General features: G+C 39.9%; 1 protein-coding gene across 6 annotated transcripts; it reads left to right on the forward strand.

Annotated features, from left to right (window-relative positions):
• The first annotated feature begins 56 nt into the window (after positions 1-56).
• slain2 (SLAIN motif family, member 2) lies at positions 57-16663 on the forward strand. Of its 6 annotated transcripts, none has more exons than XM_067512633.1 (9): positions 57-757; positions 3421-3563; positions 10486-10659; positions 10754-10927; positions 11009-11362; positions 11451-11597; positions 12678-12764; positions 14713-14920; positions 15029-16663. In XM_067512633.1, exons 1-9 carry the CDS (start codon positions 276-278, stop codon positions 15090-15092), a joined length of 1833 nt encoding a protein of 610 aa, XP_067368734.1. In that variant the 5' UTR covers positions 57-275; the 3' UTR covers positions 15093-16663. The 6 variants fall into 6 exon arrangements, with proteins under 6 accessions (XP_067368734.1, XP_067368735.1, XP_067368737.1 ...); XM_067512634.1 differs by having other exon boundaries at positions 12681-12764; XM_067512636.1 differs by lacking the exon at positions 12678-12764 and adding an exon at positions 14240-14278.
• Positions 16664-18675: the final 2012 nt, after the last annotated feature.

An 18675-nucleotide genomic window follows, 5' to 3' on the forward strand; every position in this document is an offset into this window, starting at 1 on the left:
ACGTGCTCGTTCTTGTGTCTGAACGTAATGACGTGTTCTCCCCTGCCTGTTGGTCTCGGTGACGAGTGTTATGAAAATGGCCTCGACCCTACCCGTGACCACGAACAACCGGAGAAGATGACGGCGTTGAGCTTTTTAAGTCAGAGGAACACCAAAGTGGCTTCTTTGAACACATAGACAGTACTAAATAAAACAAAAACAAGCAGACTAGCGAAAGAAAAACGTGTACTAACAACACAGACTACGGCATATTTTCGTAGGGCAGAGGAACCACCATGGAGGATATCAACTCAAATATCAACGCGGACTTGGAGGTGCGGAAGCTCCAGGACTTGGTGAAGAAACTCGAACAGCAGAATGAACAGCTTCGGAGCAGGTCCACTATGTTGTCGTCGTCTGGAGCGATGTCAGGGAACCAGAGACCTCTCAGCGCTGGATACGACTCGTCCCTGTCAGCGGGGATGGCAGCCGGTCTGGCCGGCTTCCCTGGGGTGGGGTTCGTCGGTACGGGCAGCTACAGTGGGTTGTTGGAGAACAACCGCTGTTTGAGCCCCAGACTGTCTTACGACGGTATCAGTTTCAGGAGGGCGTATGAATGTGAGGGGGCTTCGGCTGCCACGTCTGTGTCGAGCATGAACTCACTTTATTCAGACACCTCCGGGGGCTTTACAGATGAGGGGGAGACGTCAATCCTAGATGAAGTTGAAATCTTAGACCTCGAAGACATGGACTGTCTAAATGAAGACGAGGACAGCTGGTGAGTGACAGTCTTATGTTGGGAGGTATTTTGTCCTTAAAGCCGTGTTTCCGTTTTCGCTGCCGGTTGACAGCTTTTGTTGCCTGAGCACAGCTGCTCCAGACGTTAGCTACCCCGACAAATACCTCACATGAACAATGATCTCTGTGGCTTGACTGGAATCTGAAGACCTCTGTGCTGAAGGAGTCTCGTTGCGGATCACTGGCGGCAGGATGATATTTGGCAAGTCATGTAGGCGATGTGTGTGACCATAATAGCCATGCTTGGTCATACACTCTGTGCCAAATCTCATACCTTACAGTTTGCGTAAGTTTCGTGCCTGAGCCTCTGAGGTTCTGACTCTCGGCTGTCAGGACCCCGAAGTCCCTGATTATAGTGGATAGTTTTGATGTTGTGATGTGGCTGATCGCTGGGTTTGTCGTGAGAGTAAAGGGAAATGATCACTCTACATTATAAATGAAAGTTGTTTCCCTGCCTACAAACCAAGTGGGAGACGTAGTCATGGTTATTTTCCTCCTCTGTATTCCCTTTACCACACTAGTTGGCACTTAGCTATGAGTATTTTAGCAAGTGAGAAAGGCAACAAATGTTAAAAAGGACTGTGAGTTTATCATGTGGGAATAAAGGCCATGTCCACTACATGGAGCTGATCAGGAGACTTGTGTTTACTAGCAATGGCAAGTAATGATATCACAGGGTCTTGTGGATAAGGATGACCATTTGATGTGATAGTTGACTGGTTGTTATCAGGATTAAAGTGACAGCCCGCTTGTCTCTGAATTCTTTTTCTTAAGCCTCTTTTGCTACATTGTGTTGTAGAGCTAGGCGGCTTTGCATTGATACACTTTAAGTCTAATCCTTGAAACTCCACTCCAGTACATGATTGGATTTGTCCTGCTGTGTAAATCTTGCCTCTCATCCCAACCTAAGCTAATCTGTTGAAGAAGTCTTTGATACACAGTGCATGTCCGGCATATAGACTTGGTAGAGGAGTTTATAAAGTTCTGTTAGAATAGAAATGAGGTAGTTAGTGTACTAGTCTGACTCAACAAGAAGGTAATGATGGGCCTTTCCTTTAAACATGGTCCTTGTTATCTGACTTTTTAGGACAGATGCGCTTGCTTGGCATCTTCTATTATAATGATACTGTAATAAGCAATGTAAAGGTGTAGTTCCTGATGCAACTGATTGAGAGTTAATGATAGCATCTTAAAGGTTTCCTATTTGGTTCAAAGCCAGCAGGCCTTTTACAGCAGTAAAAGATATCTGGCAGTGAACACTTACTGACACATCATCTGTATCAAAATTGTAGATGTGTTGTTAAAAAGAAAATGTAAGTCTTTTTTTTTTTTTTACCCCCAAATTATATAATTTTACCCACCGTCCCAAATCTTTCCAGCAATCCTTTTCTTTCCTGCAGCTGTGTGTCTGTGCCAACTACTGACCCTTTGACATCAGAATACTAGTTCATTGCTCACTCATGCCCAACAAAGCCAGCCTCATTAAAGGCTACTCTAGCTGGCTTTTGGATCAGATTGGCTTGGATTAGATCAGATATCTGGGATTACAGCATAGTGTCTAGCTCCTGACAGCTTCTGTTATAGACTCCAGTAATACCTGAATTATCATCAGGCCAGATTGAAAACACTGCCTGCTCAGGCATCGCTCGGCTTATCAGTAGATGCTTGTCGCACTATTGTTACTGCATGTGAACATGACACATATCATTGTTTCAGAGCTGAGGGATTTGTGTATGAAGCACCCAGTGTCGTGTCTGTAGGCTGGAGATTTACTATGTGCTAAATGATGGTCATTGTTTTCGTAAACAATAAAATGTGCAGTGCTAGATTTTAAGCTTATATTTCTGCAATGTTATAGCTTTCATCATAGAAGGCTTCCTCTATGGCTGCAATAGAGCTGAGAGCTGCTGACTCAGCTTTCTTATCTGAATGTAAAACTTATCTATTTTCTCTCAAAATGTGAAGAATAAACACCCAATTGTGTTACTTGTTTAACTAACAATATTAGGTAATAAGCAATTCAATTACTTTGCAGCCTTATTTTATACCTTGATCAGTTTCCATCAGAATTAGGATGGTCTGACAGTTTCAGTCACTGCAGCTGATGAAGTGCTGGACCTGATGACTTTTTTAAATCATTCTGGGCAAGTGACAGTACATTCTTAACTGTTGCTGCTGCAGGAGCTGCAAGTTGCAGTAGCCTAATTTTCTAATGGAGACCCAGAGACAGAAAACTGTTTTCTGCTGAATTAAGTTTACATTAATTGACAAGTGAGCTCTTTGTAAGTTTTGAACTTGCGGTATATAAGAGTTTTGAATGAGTATTGGGCAGGATTAAAAATATGTAAGTATGAAATAGATATTAGTTAAGACAAACAACTATTTTCAGTATGCACAGGCAGGTCCACAGCAGCATGTCCACTGTTTCTGCCACCTGCACTGCAGCATTCAGTGATAAAACACTGTTCATACCTTGTTATTCTCTTCAGTTTCATTTCTTTCGGGACACATCTTATGAGGTCTGATAGTTTAAATCTGCCTCAATCAGTCATTATTACAGGAGGTGTTTTCTGTTTATGCAACAATTGCTCGTATTGCTTTTACATACTTGCAATGTAATGTGTCCGTGTTCATGATTTCCAGGTTATACGAGGCGAAGCTGAACAGTCCTTTGCAAAAAACCTTGAGTCCTATAGTGTGGTGCCGTCAAGCTCTGGACAATCCCAGTCCGGAGATGGAATCAGCAAAGCGCTCTCTGATCCACAGACTGGACCTCACTATGTCAGGTAAATGACACTGCTGAACATAAAAGGTATAGTCTCAAATTGATATTCGCAGTAGCAGTATTAGTTTAAAAAACAACAGTAAAATGTTTTATTAACCCCTCTTTCAGAAGATGACAGAGTTAGGAAGCACTGAGTGTCATGCTAGGACAGACCCTTTACTGAGACAAAGCCTTTATTTTAGTTGTTCTGCTTCTCCTTACATCAATGTTTGTGCCTTTGGTCAGTTATGTTATATGATACTGCCCTTGTGTTGTTGTTGTTGTTTTTTTCTTTTTGTACTGTTTTGTGAATGTTTCTCTTTTTAAAGCACTGTTTGCTGCCATGTTTGTTATTGCAGAAGAACATGTAAGAATTTCAGTTCTCATGGGATTGTCCCCCTAAGAACTTCCCGTTTTCAGGTGTATGCTCCTTCCAGACTTTGAGAGGCTAGAAATCTGTGACAGTTGGTGGAAACCGTGTTTAAGTATGAAGTGATTAGTCTTTGAATGTCTTGGTTAGTCTTCTGATGTGACCGCACTACTATTTGAATGGCCAGTGTCACTGTCTGCCAGTGTCTCTCGTCAGCTGTGCAGTGGATTGATGAGGATTTTATGGTGGCAAGTCCTACAGAAGCCTAAGAGTCTAGTACTCTTATTGGTATTCGGTATTGGCAACAACGCAAATGTAAGTACACATACTCTGGGAAAGTAGTAGTACTGGTGTATTTGTAGTATGGGAAAAAGCGGTATCAGGCCATCACTATTTTTTGTTAAATGCATAACATTTGAATGCATTCATAATCAGATTAAAGGCTACTGACTACATTAAAATAATTTATTTTCTTAATCCTGACTAACATCACAAACATGTCAAAGCACAGAAATGCAGTGAAGCAGCAGATATTTCTATAGTTGTATTTTAGTACTTGAAAGATCAACTGCAAATGATTGTTGTACAGTATATAAGGCAAATTTAGAATTATGAATCCAGCAGGGTAGAGCTGGATCCAAGTTATACGTTTAGAAATAGCTCTTCTTGCTGCCTAGATAAAATTGTTTTTACTGAGAGGTATTATTTAAAGGAGTGAACCCCTTAAGTTGTGCGGTTTCTTTTATTGCGTGTTAAAGTACAAGAAAACCCCAAATACATTTTATGCACTGAAGTTTAAAATAATTGCACCCAATTAAAAACAAAGCATAGAAAGATGTTTGATTCATCATACACATTCCCTTCTATGGTACCTACTGTATTTGATGAATTATTGAATAGTGAAGGCTGTAGTTTAATGAGGAGCTGGCAGACAGACAAGGTGATGTCACTTCAGAAGCAAATCAGAGCGAAGTCTGTTCCTCTCAGTGTGCAGCAAATGATTGTCAGGCATTGAAAGCTATGTTATTAGACATGTGAAGCGCTGGTGGTGTCAAAGAGCTTGAGTGTCCTTTTTTCACTACTTCTGCGTAATTTATAATCCACCATGGGTTTTGCAATATATTTGTGGTTTTTGTGCCAAATGATTGCACCTAGGTGCTATGGATGCGTTCAGTATTTTAATATGTAATATTTAAAGTAAAGTATTAATTTTTTTTATTACCACATTGAATCACGGTGGATTAATTTTGGCTTTTTTGACAAAACATTACAAAATAGACTAAAGTGAAAAAATTTCTCTACAACATAATCATATTAATGAAAACTATAAAACACACAAGAATGTATTGCTCTAAGTATTAACCTCCGTTAATATAAATGACCTAAATCAGCACTGGTGCAGCTACTCACAGGCCACTTTATTAGGCACACCTGTTCAATTCATTAACACGCACACACATATTTATTTGTGTGGGTATGTATGTATATGCCAATTAGATGGCAGCAGCTCAATGCATTTAGACATGTAGCCATGGTCAAAATGATCTGCTGAATTTAACCGAGGAAATCGAGCATCAGAATAGGGAATAAAGGTAATTTGAGCGTTCTACCTAAATATTTTTGCTGACCATGTCCATAGCTTTAATAACAGTGGACCCAACTTCTGATGGCTACTTCCAGCAGGATAACATGCCATGTCACAAAGTTAAAATAATCTAATAAATTGGTTGCTTTAACCTGAGGTCACTGTACTCAGTCACAGGAGCTCAGTCAAATAGAGCAACTTTGAGATGTGGTGGAATTGGAGATTTGCATTTTGGATGTACAGCCGACAAATCTGCACCAACTGGATGACACTATCATGTCAGTATAAACAAAAATCTCTAAGGAATGCTTCCAACACCTTGTTAAATTTATGACATTAGGATTAATTTAATTTCTGAAGGCAAAAGTGGCAAGTGTACCTAATAAAATGGTTGGTGTGTGTGAAGCATACATAAATGAAACATTACTACATTGATTTCAGCCACAGTTTATCACCCTGGTCTGCGTCAACTTTAAACCTTAATGTTTGAGCTCTCTGTTCTCTTAACTTTTGTCTGCCCCTAATTATAGTTAGTCCCTCAGTGAGGAGGACAAGCGTCAAATCCTCACAGCTAAACTGAGAGGGGTTATTTCCATTTTGACAGTGGTATGTCCATGTGACAGATGGATCATGTTGAGCAATAGGTCACTGAGGGTCGTTTACTGGGTGAAATGTGACCATCTTTGCTCTGTTGTGCAACAATTATCACAGCACCTGGACACACAGATCTATTGTATCTAAAGTGTGCCATCTGTCTAGTGGCTCAAAAATCAGTGATTGTCTTGGTGGACATCTTGGACATCAGGCTGGGAGGCAGAAGTCTCCCAGTTTAAATGCCCATGTATATGTGAATGTATATGCAGTACTCAATAAAAACATTAAGGCTTCTGTTCTGTTTATGAAAGCACAATTTTTAGTGGTGATATCATCCCTGTAGGTGTATAGGTAGGATAACATCATCCTCCGTGGGCCTGAAAATATCCCAGGTGACACTGATACCCTCCATCCCAGTTATATCTCTTCTTTCCTCAGTTGACACAGATGTTGTCATCACTTCCACAAAGGCTTGCTAAAAGATGGAAGTAAAACCTTGGAGTTTCACCACTGGCCACGTGGTGAAAACATTCAAATACAATAACTTAAACATTAAGGACACATTGTTTTTGTGACATCCTTTTTTATGCACACAAACTGAAATGGGCATATGTTTAGCACTATATTCTGCAAGCTTTCTTTTTTGAGTGAAAGAGAGACTCACCACAGACACACCCTCATAGCTCCCGGCTACTCTCCTTCACACCCTTTCTCTCCAATCAGAGCATGGAAACCCTGTTGCCATGGTGTTAGTTGAGTTTGTGTCTGAGGAATTGCAAAGACAACTTTAGTTGTGGCAGATTCAAGTCAAAGTGTAGACTTTCTTACGGCATGTTCTAAAACATGCCCTAATAAAGGTGATAAGCAGTGTTTATGTCTAAACAATACATCTGTGCCACATTATGCAGCATATTCACATATTTTAAACATGACCTATAGTTAAAACTGCCAGTAGTGACCAAGCCTTTTGTCTGAGCACACCCTCTTAAAATCATATTCCTACACAGTATGATCTGCCTCAGTTAATAACTAACTAACAGGGAGGAGATGACCCAGAGGTGTTTGCACAATGTAATTCATGTAATTCATTCAAAATTTCTTTTCAGAGCTCAGCAATGAACTGCACAATTGATCCAGCATATACTATTACAGTTCCTGGAGGTTCTCTGGCCATACTACATACAGTTAGGTTTACAAATATTGGAAGTATGAGAAGTTTTTTTGGCATTTGGCCTCTGCACACCACTACATTGAATTTAATGGAAGCAAAGTCAAGACTTTTAGCTTTAATACAAAGAGTTGAACAAAAGTTTGCCTTTAACCGTTTAGGAATAACATCCATAAAGCCATAAACCATAAAATTCCTCCATTGCAGTTTTCCTCCTCTGTTTGTTTCTCTTAGAAATTGCTCAACACACTGTGCAGCAGTATTAAGCCCTAAATTCTTTCTTTTTTTTTCTTTGTATGCAAGTAGAACTCAATATGATGTTTTGTCTCCCATTTCCTCCTCAACATTGGGTGTTGTGTGCTAGTTGAATTGGGTTATTATTTGTCTGTAGAAAGTATCCTTAAGTTTCTGAAGCTTAAATGCCAGTACTAAACTTCCTCAATTACAATGTCATATCAAAGTTAATTGTAATGACATCAGTCACAGTGGTTTCTGAATTCCAATATAGCTCATGGAGATTCTGAGGTCACTCAACATGGGCTGGTACCTGTGCTCCCAGATACCTATAGATTGGTCTGTGTCTTTTCTGTTGATAGGGTGCTGGTAGTATTGCTTTGATACGACCATCTAACCCCATCCAAACTGTTCAACACAGAACTTCCTGAAGGTTTCATACAGGTTGCTGCCCCCTTTATGACAGCTTAGATACACTAGAGACCATTTTGTGTTTAGACAGTTAAATACATATTCTTGTAGATGAATCTCACCTGAGTCCTTCATATTTTTATCCAAAATTGAATGTGTCAGACATTTAAGTTCTGTTTTTAAACAGAAATCTAACTGTCCTTTGGTGGAAAGTGCACAGCATTACAGACCTACATGTCGCAGTATTGTTGACTCTCCTCAGTAGTTGATCTGTGCAGATGACAAAAGAATGGACATAATAGTATTTTCTAAATAATGCAGGAGGACAGAGTGCAGAGCACCAGGAGAGGGATAAACTAAAAAGAGGTTGTGGAAAGAGGAGGTAGCTGTTCTTAAAAGGCTTCTTTCCAGTTACCATCCAGCTGTGTAAACACATTCAGACTGAGTGAGAGAGAGAGAGAGAGAGAGAGAAAGAAACAGAGGGATGGGCAAACAAATTCAAACAGATACACTAAGCATTAAAACTACTCTCAACCATCCCATTGACCAGCATCCTGTGTTAAGTTTGATCTTATGATCAAGGATTCTGTAGATTTGCCCCTATGACTGCTGTTTTGCTGGGTTTCACAGAGAATTGCTTTGTGCTTTTGTTAACTGTGCTATGGATTGAATGGTGTGTATTGTTAAGTGTTTCTCCCGACTAATGATGTAGGAGCTCTGTATCAGACCCACGCTTAGCATACGCTTTAAGAGACTCCAGCAAAGTGCCAGCACACTGCTGAGCTTTCATGAAGGTCCTGGCTAAGAGCAGACACTGCTGGCCTTATAATCAAGTACTGGTATGGCCAACTGTCTTCATCTTTCACAAACGGTGAATGTTTTTATGAGTTCATTCTTTGCCACAAATTCAGCTTCTTTTGGTCAGTATTGAACCTGTTTTACATTTTACAAAGCCTCATTCAGCCTTCCTCTTTAGCATTTTTACATTAATTGTAGAGCTGATAACAGTTGACACTGGGGAAAAAGCATAGCTTCATGTGGACAGGTCCCAAGCTATCACAGGGCTTGCACACAGAGATAGACGCGAGCCCTGTGGGCAACAGAGAGTCATGAGTAAACATATTCGGTGTGCCTTTGGACTGTAGGAAGAAACGGGAGGAAACGCAGACAGACATAAGATGAACATCCAGCCTCCACACAGAATCATCATGCTGTAAGATAGCGGTGTTAATCACTACGCAACCATGCTGCTCACATCTTTACACTACAGTGGTGCTTGAAAGTTCCTCTAGAATCTTCTCTTTCTGTATAAATATTCATGCAAAACCCTTAAAACGAGATGAAGTGAGCCCACTTAAATGAGACAAAAAATTACAGTGGTTTATCCATTTACTAAGAGAAACGAACCATATTTGAGCATGGCAGAATAATGCAGACTCATGTATTCAGTGACTGTGAGCCTCTTTTGCAGGAGTAACTTCAGCTAAATGTATTTTGTAACTGTTCAGCAGCCCTGAAAATTGACTTGAAGAAGTGTTAGACAATTTAGTCTTTCCACATCATGCAAATAATATTAAGGTCAGAGTAAGTAGGCCGTCCCAAAACATGATGTTTCTTTGGCTTTAACATTTTTTTATTTCAGAGTTATTGCCTTGCTACACAATACACTTTTTGTTGAACTTGAGTTCATGGAGGGATATTTATTTATTTTAATTTTTTTTTTCAGAATTAGATTTTATACTTTAAAGCTACAATCAATAATGTCAAGTCAGCAGCCCCAAATCATGAAACTGCCACTTGCTAAAGGTTCTTATGCGGGAATGTAGTGTTTTGGTCATCAGCAAACATAACTAACATGCCCTTTGTCTTAAAAAAAAATTCATCCATCCGTTATCTGTCACCCACTACGTGGGTCATGGGGTACACCCTTGACAGATCGGCAGTCTATTGCAGCGCCCGAGAGAGACATACATACACAGACAGATAACCATTCACACCTATGGGCAGTTTTCGATTTACCAATTAAACTAATATTCAAATTCCACACAGAGAGGCCACGGCCAGCCTTCTAGTTGGTAGTCTTCTAGTTACAAAGGTTAGCTTTCCTTACATGCCAGGCTCCTTAGATGCTTGCTTATATTGTAAGAATTGAATTTCTCTGACTGACAGCATTCACATTCAAGTCTGTGTTTAGGGAGAGGAAGAAAATTCAGCTGTGCCAATCAAAGTACTGCTCTTAAGGAAAATATGATTTTACCCATTGTTAATGGAAAAAAATTGTAAGTGAATATGTGGTGGTCATTGATGATATTGTTTAAGGCTGCCACAAATAAATAAATGTATTGCAAACACAGCTGCTAGAGTCATTTTTTTCTCAGAATGATAAAATTATATTTGAGTTCATAGTTTTGCGGAGAAAGGAAAATTGTATAGGTTAACAAACTTTCAGCTGCCACTGTACAGTATATGCCACTGTTTTGCAAAAATAACCTGGTTGACAAAATGTGTAAATGTTTGGTGCTTTCCTGAATGCGTCCTGTAACGTTGACTTACATTTGGGTTTTTATTCTGTGACTTTGCAGCGAACAAGCGCAGGAGCCTGTATGGAAGCCCATACAACCAGCAGGGTTATGGAAGCCCATATAGCACAAACGCAGCCAATAGCCCCAACAGCAGTGGTTTCAACTCCCCCTCTTCAACACCCAGCAGAGTGCCCATTGTCAGACAGCAACTAATGCCTGGGAATACTGGTATAGGTGTCTCTCTCTACCTTGCTGCCAGTTGCAAAGCTTGTGTTCTTGTTTTTTTTATATGTATCACTTGATTGTTTACACATCATTTCCTCTTCAGCACACCAGCGAAATACAGCTGCAGACAGGAATCCACCAGCAGTTAGTCCACAGTCATCAGTCGACAGTGAGCTGAGTACCTCAGAAATGGACGAGGACTCAGTGGGCTCCTCAAGTACCTACAAACTCAATGATGTCACTGATGTCCAAATACTGGCACGCATGCAGGAAGAGAGTATGTACATGTACTGCTGTCATCTCGAGCAGTATTGTTTATTATTCTGTACTTCTTTAAACTTTCTAATTGTATTGTCAGGTTTAAGACAGGACTATGCTGCAACAGCATCCAGACGGAGCTCAGGTTCATCCTGCCACTCATTGCGGCGCAGTACATTCAGTGATCAGGAGTTGGATGCACATAGTCTGGAGGACGAAGAGGAGGCAGTGCACCCAGCCTTTCACCTGCCCTCTAACCGTTTCAGCCCCTCCCCTCGACACTCTCCCCGTGCCTCCCCCAGAAATTCACCCCGCTCGCGCTCCCCTGCTCGGTCCATTGACTACAGCCACAGCCGTGGCTCGCCTCAGCCCATCATCAGCCGCCTGCAGCAGCCTCGCCACTCGCTGCAAGGCCACGGGCATGACCTTCAGACTAATGTTGTGAAGAGTGAAGGTAAACAGATTAGGCATATTTGAACAATATTTTGCTTGTGTTCGTGATTCGGTCATTTTGCTTGAGCTAAATCTCTCTGGTGTTGTAGAAAAGTTGCGTCGTAGTCTTCCCAATCTCACACGCTCCTCAACGGTAGCGGTCCAGGCTCCCGAGCCTGTGAAGAACAGCCGCAGCTGTGAGTCCAACCTGCAAGTGCCAAACGGTGGCTCACTTCGACACCAGAGCCAGTCTGCTAGTGAGTATTTGGACTGACAAATACATACACGTCAAATGTTTATGTTACTATAAAAAACACAAACCTCTAAAAGCTTGAAACAAATCTTTTGCTTCAGTAGATACTAAGATTGTTACCCAGTGTGTTACAATATCTGCTGACATTATGCTAACATTTGTTTTGCTCTCCTAGTACAGTGAACATCCAGCAACATGACAGTCTGTGTAATGTCTTGTTAGTGATTTTCCAGTGGGAATTCTGTTAATTCATGTGGCTGCACCTGCACTGTAAGGGCTGCGTTGCTTTGTAGTGCCATGGCTTTGGTGCTTGGGGATTCTCTTTGTCATTTTCCGTTGTAATATCTTTTATTCACACACATCTTTCCCTTTATCTTCTTGGCATAAATGCCACTTCACAGAAACACACTCATTCTACAGAATTAGAGCATGGCCTCAGCAACACTGAGAATCTAAAGTGACTCCTAATATCAGCAACATTTTACGTACAAGGGTTTTATATTGTAGAGTTTAGGATTGCACCTCTTTGAATTAAGCGTATCCATTTGATTTAATCCTCTAAAAGGAGATAAATATAATGACATTGTCCTAATCCAGAAACGGTCATCCCTGTCTGTTACAAGAGCCTGAGAGGGCAGGTTTCAGCTGGTTAAATGTGTTATCATGCCCTAACCAGCTTTCTGAGAGACAGGGTGTTAGTGTGGACGGAGCCTTTTGGCCTTTTACAGAGGACATATTTGTTTGGGGCTTTAAATTCTTATTTGTATACTTAGCCTTAAAACAGATGCAATCACAGTGGAAAGGAATAGTTGCATCTATTTTTCTATCTGAACTTTGGCTGTACTGAGCATGTGAGAGACCTATATTTCTATTTCTATTCTCTCTTCTCTGTGCTGAGACTGAAACATGGGCTGCTAAACCTGTCAGCAACACTGCACCTTCCCTTGACTGAAGCTGCCTATTAATGTTAGGTTGTAGAGCCCTCTAGTGGCCTCACACTTCACCTCAGGCATAGTCTTCAGTGCCTCGGTGGCCTCGTTTCCCTAGTGCTGTGAATCCCTGCTGAAATGTCCTTGTTTTCCAGCAGCAGCTCAACTCCCAAGATACACGACTCAAACTCGCTCCTCCCCGAAACCCAAACAGCAGCTCCAAAGCCCAACTGCCCTGCGAGGTAACAGACTGCTCCTCAACAAGCTGGCGTCTCTGAGATCGATCTCACTCACAGGCATAATCAGAGATAACAAAGCATTACATACAATCAGCGGAAGTGATTAATGATGCACACACTTTGTGGCTATACTGTGTGGAGCTGAAGTAGCTCTGAGGGGGTTACATTAATGCACTATAGCTGCCAGCTTCTCTGAGACTGAGAGTTAACTGTGATTGCAGTTGGACCATGTTTTTGGTTCTTTCTTTGCAAGTCCTTGTGAAGAAGTGACAGAGGGAGACAGTGATGTGCTAAAGCCAATATGCACACTGTTAAAAGCAGAAATAATGTGGTATGAGGTGTCGATGCCACAACATGTTAACATCCAAAATGTTCTAATATCTCACAAGTGTCAGAGGTGCTGCATTGGTTTTAAATAATAAATGTACTTTTTATTCTGCCAAAGGGTATAAAAGAATTTTCAAGTGTGTAATATCACGGATTTGTCCAGCAGATGTCATTATTCTGACTGTATGAACTGCTTGGAAACAGTGAACCATATTCAGAAAGCTCTGTTTTATCAATCCCTAGACGGAGACAACAGAAAGGATTTAATATTCACAGCTTGAATAGACAGCTGAATTACCAACAAATAAGTCATATATGCTGAGTAATGACAAAACTGTGATTCTCTGCTGTTGCTGGTCTATGATAAAATCTCATTACTATCACTCAGATCTGCCTGTGTTTATATTCAGGGTAGTTAGTGTGATTTATCCGTCCTTCCCTTTACCCATCTTTACCTCAGTACTCAGACTGTAGGCATTCTTTCCTTTTCCTTCCATTATAAGTAAATGTCATTCCCCATGCACTTCATGTTGCTTTCATTACATATTTTGAAATAAATATACCATTAATCAACAATTTCTTCCCAAATTATCTGGTAGTATTACACAGAAATAACATTTTGGTGCAGATAAATTAGCACATTTAACATTTTTATGCGAGCAGGATTCATGAACATCAAGTGAAATGTTCCTAATTTAAAAAAAGACAAATCATGTAAAAAGTAATTAACAATACTTTTGTCTCCCATTTCCCTCTACAGAAAATACACTCACCTCTAAAATATAATGCAGACCCACTACAACTCTACAATAACATATATTATGTCAGGATGGTTTAGTTAGGAGGAGATTATTTTGGACAAAGTTAAAGGTTTTGTTGCACTGGACCACAGCATACTGGGAAGAAGTTTTGATTATTTTTTTGCACTGACAGTAAAGTTTGCACATAAATTTTGTTTTTTAAACATTGCTCAGTGTATTAAAACTAATTCTAAGAAGCAGCACAAAATCAGCTGAAGAACTTTCTTAAGCAAAGTAGGATTGTTGCTTTAACATTATGTTTGTTAAAGCAACAAGGAGAGAGCCCATCCTCAGCACGTCCCTCCCAACTCTGATTTAAGGCCTGTCTCTGTTGTCTTCGTCTTTGTCTAGTCCCACTCTCCTGTTGCTTTGGAGAAGAAGGTGATTTCAGTGAGTATTCACTGAGGGCTTACACCTTTTAAATATTGTGATTGTGGTTCCACACTGTAGTCGTATTAATGTGCTATGACGTGTGCTGCTGGTTTCCATTAGTATATTGTGTGTGTGTGTGTGTCACCTCATTCTGTCACATAAAAAGTCATAGTAGGAAGCTCTGTTAGTTGGCATTATTTAGTAGTTTAGTGTTTTAGTAAAGTTACTTTGGTGATAGTTGTCTATGTTTTCATTCAAACAGGTTTGACTACTTTTTAATGTGGTCAGTCAATGCCTGCGTATGTTTCCATGTTTCATATGCAGGCATCATATTGAAATCAACCTCATACCATTGTGCTCTTGGTCATTACATACTTGTAAAACTACTGAATTACTGACTTGTAGGTCTTTTAAAACTAATCCAGTTCTATTGCTGCTCCACCTGTCTACAGTCCCTTCTCCCAGTAAGCTGCGAACTCCAGCTGCTCCATCTCCACTGGCTTTGAGGCAACCAGTAAAAGCCACACCCAATCCCGCTTCGGCCACCTCCACCCCTACCCGCTCCCTGGCTTCGCCACGCAGTGGTCTGCCCCGCCCCAGTGGTTCAGCAGGAGGAGGCATCCCTCTGCCCCGCAGCAAACTGGCCCAGCCTGTGCGCAGGTATGTACATCAGACACATGGGCCTAATCATGTACCTCTGGAACTGGTAAATGTTGCTGAAGATACAAACATTAAGTCTTACCTTCAATTTCTTTACCCTTTTCACAGATCTCTTCCTGCTCCTCGGACCTACAGTGGAGCAGGTGACAACTGGAGAGAAGGCTGTTACTGAGGCGGGACAGCAGGGTGCTCTGCAGTCAAACTATTAACTAAAGGAGGGATATGTTCCAACATGGCACTTTATCTACTAAGATAACTTTTACAGTGAACAAAGTGTATGACTAAGTTCCAAAATATCTACAATTAAAAATTTAAAAAGAAGAGGATGGTATCTACAATGTGTTAAAGAGGACCTCCCATTGTGTTTCTCTGCGGGAACTGGCTCTGGAGGGGTCAGGCATGTAGTGCAGACAGCCCAGAAAATGCCAAAGAAACCAGTCCAACTCCAGTGCCGCCAGCAGAGGACACGTCGTCTGCCTTGGTTTGTCTGCAATCATCTGTCAGACAGTTGTATCACTACATTACTCAGCTTTCCTCCCACTCTATGCCCAGTTCTTCTTTCACCTCCCTCAGGTTGAAATGTTTCCACACATTTCTCTCTTTATGCTCTGTGTTTAACAGATGTTGGTGAGTGATCTCTATGATGATGCTGTGCAGGTGAACTGTCCTGTAATGTTAAGAGAATTGTTGATGTCTTGCAACACTGAAAGCACCTGTGTGGGTAGGACATCTTTCCTCTTGTCAAATCAGCCAGAATGTATGCACAATTTTGTTTTTCAAATTATTTATTCAAATTATTTAAGAAGTTTATGTCCAAACATCCATATCAGTATTTTGTTTTATTTCGTTTGTACATCTTGAACCTTAACTGCAAGCTAATTCTCCAAAGCCTTTTTATTTCAAAGATGTCCACTCAGGACCTTTAAGAAACCTGGGTGATTAAATACACATCGGCCAAAGCCTCAGATCTGACTTGTACCAGTTTGCCCAGAGTAGACTTTCCCACTTAAGCGCTTTGATTGGTAAGTTTCAGTTCTGATGTCTGAAACAAACTCCATATATTGAGAAAGAAACCTGATCTCAAAACCATAATTTATCCCTGTGCACTCATTCAGCCAATGAAACTTTGATGTGGCTTGTTAAATTCTCATAACAGATTATGTCAGCGTGTGATATTCATGCCATGAAAAATTAAATGGAAAAAAGAAAAGTTGAACAAGATAACACATCCAGTACGTTTTGGCAGGCTTTTACCTCCTGTGCTATGAATCTGAAGGTGTGCCCGTGTTAGGGAAGGTGTTCTGGTGTTTGATGTGGTGGATGTTCTTAAACTAGTGCCTATAATTTAAAATTTCACTTGAGTTTGAACTTCATGTTTTCATTTATCATTTTGTGCCAATTTCTGGATTTGCCAATATTATATGTAATTTTGCAGCTTGACTGATTTTCTTGCCTGTTTGTTTTTTGTACCTGAATCAATACATTTATATTTGCTTTGAAAAAGTTTATTATACGCTTTCATATTTATAACTAATTACTCATTCTGTAAATGAAACTATTTATTAAAGAGAGAGGTGCCTCTGTCAAAGCTCAGATTCATTGGGATGTTAGAATGAATGTGGCAAAAAGACATACCACACCTTTTGTGTGAACGTTTTTGTTATTAAACTTTTTTTTATATCCACAATCATGACATTCAGTTTCCCTGTGTAAAGTCACACTTCAAATAAAAGTGGAAAAATACTTGTGTCTTTTTTTACTTTTTAAAATGATTTAAGGAAAAAAGTGTGAGTAACTTTCCTAGTGAATTTTTATTCCCGCCCTCGCTGGTGCACCATCAGGAAGTCACCACTTTCTCATTTTTGGAGGATAACTTAAGAGCCCATTGACAAGATCACAACAAATGTATTGCAAAAAACTTTTTTAATGGCACCTGCTGCTGATAATAGATATTTTAACTGGCGGGTTGACATGCTCTTATTGTGAACCATATTTTTAATTTAAATGCACATTTAATACAATTGTAATGTATGTATTTTATACATATTTGTATGTAGTTTTTTTCCCTTATCTTTCCTTCTATTAGCTAAGGCCCCCACTTTGAAACCCCATGGTTGCATGTGAGGGCTCATAGCCTAGAGAGCTCGAATGCAAAATTAATCCATCTATTATCTTTATCCAGCATCTTTAACTGCTCATCCTGTTCAGGGGGCGGCTTCTGACGCTTATTTCTCAAAGCTGCTCTTATTTAGGGTCCTATTTCTCCTCTGTCTTTCTGACTGAGCTACTAGATACGTGGCAGCCGTAGAGAGACCACAGGAGCAAAAGTTTTATTACTGTGGAATATTTTCAATCCAGGTCGGCACTAGCAGATTCACCGGGTGGGTGGGTGTGTGTCTCTCCCACATACAGGTGGGATCAGCTCCAGATCAGCCAGAAAAGGGATTTGACTGGTGCGTTTACTTCAGTCTGTGAGCAAGATTGCTAGCTAGCTTTGGTTAACCTCAGCAGCCTCCATCCAAAATGATTCAGCAGCAGTATTTACCTGTAAACTTATTTTAAACTAACATCTGAATGTACTGGCTTTTTACACATTTGTATGACATTAGAACAAAATATTTGATTTTTTCATCTAAGTTCTAACAAACTAATTTTAATATTAATAACTGTACTGATGCAAATTATAATTAATTACAAAGAAATTATGCTGTAAAAGGTTTTAATGTTGACAGACGAGGTTGGTTATTTTTACATTAGTAAGTATAAAGTCATCTTTAGCAGTGTGATGAATGGGACCTTACCCCGTGAAACAGGACAGTCAGTTTTGTTTTTGTCTGTAATGACCACTATCACCACTAGGTGTCAGGAAATATCCTTTTTTTCCCAAAGAAATGTGAGTGTTTTTTTTTTTTAAGTGCAATAACGCTTTCAAGCATTGTTTATGAGCAAACAAAAACGTTAACAGGATAAATACCCAATATTTACAAGAGTTTTGTGATGTATATACATACTGTTTTTGATCATTTGCTAGTTAAATGAGACCAATGATGCAACAGCACCAATCTGAATGAACAGTGGTTGAAAGTTACAATTATTAGTATTCAAGACAGCAGTGCAGAGGTTTGGTTATTTTGAGAACATATGTTGGATTTCTGTTGAAAATGTAGTCAATGTCCTCTGTGTCTACTTTGTTATTTTTTTCCAACTTGTAAATGTTTGTGTATCTATACACCCAACCTTCTGGTTAGGTGTGTGTTTGTGAGAGCATTAGTTAAGTATGTCTGTGTGATCATAGGACATAACGAAAGGCCCCTGTATATGAATTTGTGAGTGTACGATACAGAATGACAACAATAGAAGATGGCTTGAACCCTTCAGGATTCCAAATAAATTAAGTAGCTTTCAAGTTTTTGGATGGAGAATAATCTGTGAAAAAGTTTGAAAAAAGCAAAAACAAATCCATGTACTTGGCTACTAGGCAATGTAAAAAACAAAATACAAACTTTTCTTACTGAAATTCTGTTTCCTGTGTGGTTTTGGATCCAATGTGTAAATACAGTATGTCAAAATAAAGTCTATGACATGGTTAACAGTTTTATGGTGAAAAGGTCCAATCAAAAATCTTCAAACTCGACCAGATATGCCCTAGACTCCAGAGGGTTAAAATAACACAAAATTGTTTTGGACATCCTATTTAAAATGAATGAGGTGGCCAAAAAATAAAAATAAAAAATAGAACTTTGACCTCAATAACA

The sequence above is a fragment of the Channa argus genome, chromosome 8 (assembly GCF_033026475.1).
Source record: "Channa argus isolate prfri chromosome 8, Channa argus male v1.0, whole genome shotgun sequence".
Taxonomy (NCBI): domain Eukaryota; kingdom Metazoa; phylum Chordata; class Actinopteri; order Anabantiformes; family Channidae; genus Channa; species Channa argus.